The 12,301-nt window shown below is 35.8% G+C and overlaps 1 protein-coding gene across 1 annotated transcript in view; it reads left to right on the top strand.

Annotated features, from left to right (window-relative positions):
- Nucleotides 1-12,301, top strand: part of LOC111514858 (uncharacterized) — a 343,452-nt gene that overhangs the window by 302,216 nt on the left and 28,935 nt on the right. Inside the window, exon 3 of the mRNA XM_074169249.1 lies at nt 5,494-5,625. Coding sequence (XP_074025350.1) covers nt 5,494-5,625 — 132 coding nt within the window. The remainder of the gene's footprint in view (nt 1-5,493; nt 5,626-12,301) is intronic.

Raw genomic sequence — 12,301 nt, 5'->3', positions numbered from 1 at the left:
TCTTGCAACAGTTGCAGTTACAGTTACTGTAATGTACTGTAGATTGAATACAGGATTTATCGTTACATTCGCACTTCTGTAAACGTATCGCTTCAATTTCACGCTAAGCGGTGACAATTTAATATTAAACTACACTTGTTTTGAAGAGAGTAAACGAAACTCACCTTCTACTATTCCCAATGAAAGACTGTGAAATTGTTGCGATTTTCAATATGAAACAAACAGAAACCAAGCGTTATCTAATAGTTTAGAGTGGGTCATGCGGACATTAGAAAGAAAGTAACGTATCGATACGCGAGGCCATATTTTAGGGTAACAGAACTCAACGTATCGTTTTAACTATCTCGAGCCCATTCATTAATACGTCGGCCTCAACAAATTTGTAGCCTACAGATCAGATAGAACGTGCCATGAATATTCAAATTAAAACTCGTAAAGAGAAACTTACTTTTTTCTCTCATTAGTTTCATTGATAAATCCGAGACTGCTTGTGAGTTGTGGGTTTTACAACATTTTCATGAATTGCCCAGAATATCGATTACGTAACATTGCTTGAGATTGTTTTTCCTGTTTGACACGTTTTTTATGACTGACTTTTTGAATATACAGAGCTTTTCAACTAGTACTATCGAATCAATAAATATTTTTAGTGGAAAACGGTATGTCTCACTTTGACCTACCAGAAAAATCAGCATTTCACTTCTGAGATTCTTCTCCAGAATTTTTGTTGTTTCCCCACCATTTCATCATATTTTCGCTTCTTCACATCAAAACGATCCGAAGCATGCACGAAATGTAGACCATGTAGCGATTGACGATTATCTCACTAATGTTTGACCACCCACGTACAATACCGACTTTACAGCCCTACGACTGCATATGCTGAGTTGACACATTTATAAATCTACCAGTTATATTAATTTTATAAATTTTTTATTTTATAGCAGAATCAAATAATATCAATTATATGATGTTTATCATTGATATAACTCGATTCTGATATAGATATAACTCGATTCTGATTGGTTGACATCAATGTTGGTAAAAATATAAATGGTGTATTTGCAATTGACAGGGGTATATCTGGATATGGTAGAGTTGTCATAGGGGTAAATATATAACTGGTAGATTTATTAACGTGCCCCTGAGCTATTTAATGTTTTTTTCATTATTGTGGGATGAAAGAAAAAATACTTATTTTGATCAGGTACTTAGTAATTTTTGAAGAAAAGAGAATTGAAACTTTCTATGATTTTTACCACTTTTATTTGTAACTAACGTTACTGCGGTTTCATCCAATAAGGACACTCAAACTTATACATTAAACTAACAATTGATTACATTAGCCCTTATGTAACACCACTGAAGGTTATAATAGGGGTGCTCAGCTTGATTGAGTACCTGAATTTTGTTTACTAGTACTGTTTATAGTAAACGATATAGTGCTAGTAACGAGACTTGGGTGCAACGGAGATTGCGACCTCGTTTCGTATAGGTGAGTGGGAAAGTAGGGATTCAAATAACAGGGTGATATATATATATATATATATATATATATATATATATATATATATATATATATATATATATATATATATATATATATATATATTATATATATATATATATATATATATATATATATATATATCTTTGTTTCACTATCACTGTCGTCATTTAAATCAATAATGAATTTATTTCCACCATTAAAATGAATGTGTTCAATCTCCATATAGTCTTTTTCAATTGAAATTACTTTTTAATCCTTTTCTGCCAGTCTTCTTCGGTAATATTAGTACTTATTCTTTAACTAACTCTTATTACCTTCTTATCAAATTTTGAAAAATTATTTTTACGCCTGATGCTTTGTTTCAATTTTCCCCAAATACTGGATGGGATTGAAGACACAAAAATAGGGAGAAAATCTCAGTATTGTGTGTCCATACTCTTCAGCAGTACTCTCAAGGGCATACACTTTTTCAAATGTTTTTTGTATATAAAACTTCAAGTAATTGGTTTTTGGTATAGTTATCTTCAAAATACAAATTGTTATCCATTAGAAACAATTGTATTTCATCTTTTCTCGAATGTTTATTCGGTACTTTGATGAGCTGTCGCGAATGATAGGAAGCGTTGTCAAGAACTATTACACTATTCGCATCCAAACTTGGGATCAATGTGTTTTCAAACCATTCATCAAAAATATTAGCTTCCATGTTCTTATGATAGTCAACATTGCAGTCCTCAAGTTTTTTCCACATAATTTCCGAATCTTATTCACTGGTATCTCTTTTTCGTATTGTTCACCATCGCTACTGGAATCACTACACAGGAAACAGTCTGCGCCACATTTTGAACAGATAACAAAAATTTCAATACTCAAATCGCGATCAGTTCCTGAACTGAACATTGACAACACGACGGTTCGCATTCTGTTCGTCACCGTAACATGACTTCAGATTTAATTTTATTCAGCCAATCATAAAACTCGGTTAGTATAAATTATCCAATACGAACCGCCAATTCTTCAGTCCACGTAGACTAGTTGGCAGCGACTTTATTTCTCTGTTTGGCTTTGTTGGCTTTTGAGGGAGCTGACACCTTTAACTATGCACAATATAGGTTACTTCGACTATACTAGTGAACTAAAGCGATTTGATCATTTAACAGGTTGCACCAGCAATCATTACAATGTTTCATCAACTCATCTTTGGAGTAATTGAATAAATCACCAATAAAAACACCAAATTCGCCGATAATTTTTTTTAACTCCTCGAATATATCTTTTAAAGAAGTTATTGCCTAATGTAGGATTCTGAAATAAAACTCTACTCTATATTTCAAAGCCGTGCGATGTCCTGTGAACTTATCAATCAACTTATTCAATAAATTTACGCAGATTTGTTTATTTATTTTGGAGATCTGCGTCATTTTGCTCAAAGCATTAACTTCGTTTAAAATATCGAATCAAACCACTACCGAGCAAATAAATCTATAACTTTGTATGTTCAAAGCAAGCGAATGAGCTTCCGACTAATTACCAGATATTTCCGGCAAAGCATCAAATATTTTCTCGAGGTGATACCGTAATGGTTTAACTGCATAGATTCTGCTAGACCATCGCGTGGCACTTGTAAATGTTTGCAAATTATCGACCATCTTATTGTAGATGATGAAAAGAAAACTAAAATTTCTTGGATTATATTAAAGAAATTCACAGTTTCGTACGTGATATTTGCTGCATCGTTCACTACAAAATTAGGATTATGAGCCGAGAATGATTTTGATCTCTGGCCTCAATAGGCTAGAATTAATTGCCGAATGGTTCACAATTCCTAAATTATTCAGTTACCTACATAAAACTATTTTGTGGTGAATTTTCAAATGTGTATATTCAGATGTTTTTGATTCAACAGATCCACATGAGACACTTTGGGATTTGTTGAAGAATTTATCAACATAGACATTAAATTGATAAATCCATAATGCCTATCTTTACATCAACTATGCCACCAGGCTCAGATTATGGGTCTCTATTTTTTGAGACATCTTTGACGGAGAAATTATTCTTGAAATCCTTGTCAGAGACTCTAGTTGAGTTGTTGGAAGATTTGCCTTTACATATTCTAAGAATATATCAGTGTTTCCAACATGATGAAGCTACTCCACTATTTGCAGCGATTTTCTCAATATGACTATGCCGGGGCGATGAATAGGCAACAATGGTTATATCAGAGGGCCACAACATTCACCTAATCTGACCCTTTTGGACTTTTCATTGTGAGGCTTCATTAAAAATAAGGTATTTGGCTCAACTTTTGGCAATATTGATCAATTGAAAGAAACAATAAGGGTTAGGTTAGGTTAGGTTCAAATTGAATGGATCTATTCGACCCTCCACCGCAACCCGCAAGGATTTATTGTGACTCACACCTATTGACATTTGACCAAATGAACCAGCTTCTTAACGAAGCCGTTTAGTTTGTATGGTGAGTGGTCTTTCAGGTCAGATGGTAAGAGTACGGCTCTACCGAACTCTTAAAACCTGATTCGGTCCCCAGCGGGGCAGGCAAAATGTGTGTGCTCTGCTGTTTCATTATTTTCCAAACAGAGTCGACACACATTGTCTTCCAACAGTCCGAGTCTCTGTTTATGATGATTCCCGTGTTAGGAATCACACGTTGAAAGGTAAGACCTCGTTAATCCCTAGCTCGCACAAGTTTCGACTTCTGAGGGTTGTCGTTCGTAGGGGTGCGACAGCTGGTTAACGGAAAAACAGATTTTGAAACAGATAAATGACAATGACCTGTAAGAAGGCCTGTTAGACATCGTAGTTCATCCCTACTGTAGTCCAACAACTGTTTGATATCAAGCTTCGAAGGGTGAATAAACGCCTTGGAGTGAGCCAAACAATAAGGAAGGCTTGCATTGCTGTAACTCCACAAACGTTAAAAAACTGACATAAAAATACTATGTGTTTGAAGAACGATGGACGTCAATCTGACATTAATTCTTTTCTTTTCATTACTGGGTATGTTTATTCAATGTGTGGAATGTATGTATAGCTTTGACTCCTAGACCCAAAAAATTTCGGTACCTTCTTTCATGATGTAGCTCAGATCGGAAAGTATGTGATCATACAGTGACGATGAGAAAATCGTCAAAAAATACCTGAATTATATATTATATATAATAGGTACATACTTAGCTGAATATGTTATTTCAGTGGCTACAATAATCGATGAGGTTCGTATTTGAAAAGTTGAGTTGATGATGAAATCTAATGATTGAAACGTCGCAGTAAAATTGGTTCATATCGGATTATAACAAATATGAAACAGAATTGAAGGTTCCTCAGCCTTTTTATATCGTTTGAAATGGCAATAGAGGCAATAGAGTCATAAAACGAAATTCTCTGACTGATTTGGCCGTTACTTGATGAACATCCATACTAATTTCAAAAACTACACCTCACGATTTGATTTCCACAAACTTTATTTGAAAAATGAAACATGTTTCGCTAGCACAGTAGCTTTATCAAGTAATTTGAAAACTTAGTTGTTTTTGAAAAACGAAATTAGACAATTCGCGAATTTTTCAAAAACAACCACTGATATTCTGGATCTGAAAAGAGATTATCCTAGTTTCCCGAAATAGGAAACTGTTGTCTTGGTGTTTGAAAACTGTTGCAAAAATCTTGAAATGATTCAGGTTGTACCGTATTTGAAAAATACAGTACTGGACTGAATAATTTGTGAAGCTGATCAGATGAACACAAAAACAATATAACAATTAACCTAACAAATCATGAAAATAATATTTTACTATCAACCCAGTATAATAGCAGAGGATTGTTGTGAAATCAATACTTCAATGCTAGAGAAATAGAAACTTGAGCAATTTTTCTTAACATGATAAACATCATCATTATTATTGTATATTTTTGCATTTTGGTTATATATAATTCTACATTAACTCTATATTTTTTTCCAGGGTTACTCTTGCGTCGATTTCCTGAGTGCCGGAATGAGAAACTCTGGAATATATTACCTCCAGATCAGAGGAACAACTTACTGGTTTCTCAAAGTGTTCTGCGAGCAAGAAATAGCCGATGGTGGTTGGACGGTGAGTATTCCTTCTTGAAGTAGGTATATAGAGGGTGTTTCCTACTACGGTACGAAACTTCATAGGGTGATTCTTTAGGTCGTTTTAAGAAAAAAGTTCATATGAAAATATGTCCGGAGTTGCTTTGTTTTTGAGATACAGGGCGTTGAAGTTAAAAAAAAACGGTATTCATAAAATATCATGAATATCCTTATAGGTTGAAATTTGCTACAGTTATTTGAAGTAATAAGGCGGGTATTTAGCCCGAACTGGATTGAAATTATTAGGTCCAGTGAGCACCACAGCTAATAATATTGAAAAAAAACGCCACTGAATTTTTTGTAGTTTTTGATTTTTTCAGAGTAAGCAACTGAAAATACAACTTTTTAGTCGCTTGTGTTTTCTTCATACCAAGCTCCGTTTCGAGAAAAAAAAACACCTCTGAAAACTACCCATGGACAACATAAAATAAAAACTGAAAGTAAATAATAAACAATTTCGACCTTAAAGTGAATGAGCAAAATGTCCACCTTCTGATAAAATACACGACTGCAATCGATTTGTCATTCGTTGTCAGACACGTTCAAAAAAATCTGGGGTATTCCTTAGGACAACTGTCAATTATTCGATTCTTCAGGTCATTCACATCTAGTACGGAAGCTTAATAAACACGATGAGAGGCTTCATATCAGGACTGCGAGCTGGCCAATTTTGAGGTTCTGCATGTCCAATCCAGCGATTAGGGTAGGTGATGTCGAAATGCTGACGAGCAAGAACACTAGAATCAGCTGGAACCCCGTCGGTCGTGCATGAACCACATGTTGCCTCTTATAAGTACCAGCACTTCTAACAAAATTGGTAAATGATCTCGCAAAAAGTCCGTATAGGATTGACCTGTTAATCTTGCTGGTAGAAAAAAATGGTCCAATTAGGAAGTCACCAATCTCTCCTACCCAAACATTCAGCGAAAATTGTTGCTGAAAATGGGTTTCTCTAATTTTCGTCAGTCCAAAAATGGTCATTGTAAAAGTTCAAACAGCATCTCGTGAAAAATTTGCTTCGTCCGTAAATAAAATATTTTATAAGAAATTATCATTGTGAGCCATCGTATGAATCAATCACTTGCAGATCATTAATCTTGGGTGAAAATCATCCTATACCCATATCACATACATATCTACGCAGTAGAGCGTAGATATGTATGTGATATGGGTATAGGAGGTTCTTTTTTAGAACTGTACATAAGGTTTTTGGGCTGACTCTCAGCTGCAATGCAATCTTCCTGATATTATTTGAAGGATCTTCTTCTATCGCATCAAATATAGCTCCTTCTATTTCAGGCGTCGTTACAGATTCTGGTCTTCCACCACTGCATTTTTATCAAAACTACCAGTTTCACATAATCTTGAATGTAGCGTTCTAGATGTTTTAGCACATGGAATTAGTCTGTTAAGATTTGTACTGGTGAATTTTCGGTGCTTCTTCCGCATTTCTGTTTGCTAATCCATAAACGATGTGCTTGTAAGCCATTTCAGTGTTAATGAAGTTGTTAGTGATAGAATCACCACTAAGTGACAACACTGATATGACAACACTATCACTGACAGCTGGTCTACAAAGCGGGTGTTCATGATATGCAAAGTGGGTTCAATTGTTTTTCTCGAAAACAAAGCTAGAAATGAAGAAAACACAAGCGACAAAGGAGTTGTATTTTAAGTTGATAATATAAAAAAATTAAAAACTACAACAAGTCAGTGGCGTACTGTTTCCTCAGTATTCTTGGCTGTAGTACCCACTGATATCACTTATGGTGCAATTGCCTGGTGGCCGAAGGCTTTACAGAAAACGGCCCAGGCGAAGCTCTCTGACTTTCAGAGACAGGCTTGTCTGGTCATCAGTGTTGCCATCAGTACCACAACGTCAGTGGCCATGGAGATCCTTCTAGATCTGTTTAAAAAATCTGTTTAAAATCTATTTTTCCGTCAATCTGCTATCGCACCCCTACGAACGACAACCCTCAGAAGTCGAAACTTGTGCCAGCTGAGGATTACCGAAGTCTTACCTTTTAACGTGTGATTCCTAACACGGGTTGGACGATAGCAAGTGAAAATCGATCATTCAGACTAGGGCTTGAACCACCGACCAACACGGCAGTCAATTCGAGTGAGTGAACAAAGCACTCACGCCGAATCGCTTGACTACTGACCTCTCCACATTTTTCTGGAGAGAGAAAGGCTAGATGGACTGCATATAGACTTTTGTGCACATTGCCAATGCACAAATCAATTTAATGCAGAGTGCAACAGACTGTCGGTTGACATTGGAAGTCACAGCATTCTGGAACTGACCTCTGACTTTATGCCTTCAACTGTCAATTACGAACTGCCTTATAAAATACTGTCTCCTAGTAGAGAGGAATAGATCCTCCGAGAGAAAGAAATAATAAGAGCAGATAGTTGTTAATTCACAGATGGATCAAAAACACTTTCCGGTTCTGGTGAAGGTGTTTTCAGTCGCACACCTAGGACAGAGATATCAACCTGCCTAGAAACCTATGCGAATATATTTCAAGAGAAAATGTATGCTATTGAATTGTGTGCGGAAATATTGGAAGAATCCAATCTCATACACAAGGCAATAAAAATATTCTCGGACAGTCAAGCGGCGATGAAAGCTTATGGCTCTTACCGAGCAACGTCTAAATTGGTAGTAAATTGCCAAAAACCACTCTCCTCGATGGAAATACTTAACGGATTATCTCTGGTCTGGAGGCAATGAGGCTGCTGACTCCCTTGCAAAGGAGGATGCTGCAAGCAGCTTCATCGGACCAGAACCTATCATTAAGCTTTGCCAAACAAAGATTGAACACCTGGATGGAGAGAAGATGTATGGACTTCCGGCAGAATATTCCAGGATTGGTTCACTTCAAGGCGTTTATTCACCCTTCGAAGCTTGATACCAAACAATTGTTGGACTACAGTATGGACGAACTACGATGTCTAATAAGCCTTCTTACTGGTCACTGTCATTTGAATCATCATATGCAGAGCCTTTGTTTGTAAAATGCCTTTGTTTGTAAAATGATGAAACAGCATAGCACATACTTTGTGCCTGCCCCGCTGGGGACCGAATCAGGTTCAGTAAAAATTGTGGAAAAATAGAAATTAGCATACTATGAAATTTTTGAAATAATCAACATGAGAGTCGAACGTCAAAGCGCTTTCTACAAGAAAAGATCGATAGCTATCCCTTCCATATCTAACCTATTTTTTATTACGATTCAATAACATGGTGAGACTTGAGCCGATTCACTCAATATTCACAAATCATTCGACAATATCTGTCATGAGAATTTGCTAACCAAACTTCGATGTCTGACATTCCTGCTGATTTCAGTTTATGATTTTCCGAAATTTCTCAAAGACTTTCCTATCAATTACAATCTTACGGATACCTTTGTCCTCAACGATCTTTTTTCTATTGTTTTTCAACGATTTCAGTGTATTAGTCCTAGTGATACCTTATCGGTTGGGGAAACGGGCATCTAGAAGGCTGTTGCAGATTTGGTGTGTGCATGTGTTTTTGTTGAAATAACTGTACTACTGCGAGATAATAATATGCGTCTTTTGATTTTTCCCGAATTGCACTAAAAATTTCAAGTTAACACGGTGCTCGAACTTCCAACTCTTCATTATTATCGAATATAATAAACGATTATTTATTTATATAGATTATACCTACTGTTATCCACTCACTACACACATTGACTTGAAAAATATTGTCATAAATGTCTGAACATAAATCTAGATGATGTGAATACAACTCAACACATTTTCAGATCATAGATCCTAATTAACTGTGATATGACGAGTACATCAACTGTTATGAGGAAGCACTGAAAACAAATTTTTCACATCATCGACATATAAACTTTGACATCAGAGGATCTCATAGCTCGATCTTATATAACCCAAACCCCCGAAAAATAAACTGGGAACCCTATAAGAGTGACTTCGTATCTTGCTCAGACTTGATGGGGGTATAAAATAAGCAATTCTATGGACTAAGAATTGGCAGCTATTATCAAACAGGAATGTCCGTGTTGGTATGAAGATCTGGCACCTTTCAAAAGTGCAATGGTATAAAAAAACGATAAGGAACTAATGAAAAAGTTTTCTAACCGAATACAACGAAAACCAAAGGAAATCTAAAAGAAATTAATTGAAGAGGAATTGTAAAGAGGTTAAACAAACTCAAGTATCTACTCGACTCTAAAAGAATTTCTCAAAGAGACTTCAAGCCTCAATAAATGATCTAAAACACAAACCAGGAGTACACAGAAACAAGAGTCCAAATTATCAAATAATTTCTCCTGATGCACTTCTCCTGATTCATTGAGTAATACTGTAAAAAGGACCAGAACCACTTCAAAAAAATTGTGTAATTGTCAGTGCAAGTTTGGCTCTGGGATGGAAACTAGGAAATGATTATGGCTACCCTTCCTTCCGAAATTTGGGAAATCGTAGAAAATTCGATGAAGGTATCACCAAATCATCTGTACAAACTAGTTAAACGAACAAGATTATTGCTATAGGTGTCATGAAAAAATTTGGAAAAAAAACAATGAACAGGATACGATATGCATCTTGTGATAGATGAAATCCTATATGAATTCTGGAAGTTCTGAGCCTGCAACCACAAAGAAAAACAGTTTGACAACCAATATGTGCCACAACCTTAAATGCATGTTCTAAAGAACCAGATCTATGGACCATGGATGTGTTAGGAACTAGCCAGAAGAAAGATGATCATCTGAATTGATTCAACCCAATCAGTAGCGAGTCTCTCAGGTTGGTGCAAGTGTCAGGGAATGAATACTAAGTTTAGTGACAATCGTAATTCCTTCGCGAGGGCTTAAGGTATCGTAAGTGGATATGCCCAATCAACGTAATGAAAATGTATAAAATGGTTCCACTAATAGCACACTCCAGAGATGTGCAGGATCAACTTCCACGAGATTGGAACAGAAGAACACTTTGACATTAACACGACCCTGGCACAAGTTCGATATATGTATATTGGGTCAACTAATGTCATGGCATGGAAGAGTAGCAGAATATGCGACCTTCACACCTCTCACCAGAACAAAAATACACCTGTATGACCAGAGGTTTACTTCTTGAAGTTAGTTATTTACTCAGTTAGTCACTACGTAGGGGTCTTTCTAACTATCTGTAACTTGGAATATATTTCTTTTCTTCCTGGGGTTGATATAACGATTTATTACATAGTACATATCACTCTGTCCTCAGCATTTCTGCCTAACCGTGTAAGCAGTTTCTTGATGATAAGTAAATTCGGAACGTCTGACGTGAAAAGAATCTATTGAGAAATATTTCCCTCGCCAGAACAACATTACTGCCTTTTGACGCGCTAACCAAATTATCTTCATCAGGAGCTGACGAGGATTAGATCTTGCAAACTATGTTAACGTTATCATTTGCATCTACACGTGTCATTACCTTGCATAATGAGGATCATTAAACTTATTTCTAGTATTTTGTTCTTGTCCTATTGTTATTTACTATCAGAATGATATCTGATCTTTACCTAATTTCTACCTGTGATTACGCACTAGTGCGGACAATGTGCCATTAGGAATGGGACCTTCATCACCTTTCATAGTTTTCATTTCATATTTTTTCATTTCAAAACACTAAAAGGCATCTAAAATTTTGGCATGTACTGGTCTCGATAATTTTTAATATCCCCGCGCATTCTGTGGCCATTCTCAATAACATGTTCACCAATACTGGTCTATGAAACCAAATGTTTCCTGTAGCGAGCTATTATAATCCCCTTAGTTTGAGTAACATACTTAACGAAATCCTCACAGCTTATTTCGTGAATCATAAACTTTTTTCCATCGTCTTGTCTTTCGGGTTGCCCAACATATGTTGAAGTGTACGAACATTTTTGAAAGCAACTTTTTTACCACAATTTTTACCAATCCGTTGATATATTTTGGTTAAGTTTGTATAGAAGAACTTTCTCAAAAGACACAGCTCACACAACTTTGCATGGGACAGAATTGGTTCCAGTGCACTTACTGTTTATACATGGTGATGTTCAACCCATTATTTCCGTTCATGGTATACAGGGTGTTCCTTGAACACATGCTAATATTTAAGGAGGTAATTCTTAGACCCATTTCAAGAAAAAAACTCTCTATGGACGTATGCCCTATACGCCTTAACTTTTGAGATACAGGGTGGCAAAGTTTTCAAAAATAATCAGTTTTTTAATAATAACTGAGATAATTTTGTAGACATCTTTGGCATATTCGGTACGTATGTTCCATGCCTCAAGGCGCATTTTCTGATGTACAAAAATTTGTATTTTTTCAAACAGTGGCATCCCTACGGGTTTCGCATTGAATATTTTTGGGGAAAAAGTACTACGCCAATGCTTTCTTCTCAAAATAAAATCATTTTTGAAATCCTCATTTATTTTTGAGAAAATTTGATCTCTTGGTATTTCTTTGTCCGACGCATGATTTTCACTCAAAAAAATAAAAATCGACAGAAAGCAAATTAAGAAATTAGATAATTCTAAAATGAATGAGAAACTGAAAATTGCTTCATAACGCATCATCAATTCCCTAATAGTATTCGAAAACATAATCTGCAAAAAAATA

The sequence above is a fragment of the Leptinotarsa decemlineata genome, unplaced genomic scaffold, assembly GCF_025532065.1.
Source record: "Leptinotarsa decemlineata unplaced genomic scaffold, Ldec_3_MD MMD2_P_RNA_scaffold_11, whole genome shotgun sequence".
In the NCBI taxonomy this organism is placed as follows: Eukaryota; Metazoa; Arthropoda; class Insecta; order Coleoptera; family Chrysomelidae; genus Leptinotarsa; species Leptinotarsa decemlineata.
This window is presented reverse-complemented; position numbering and strand designations above follow the sequence as displayed.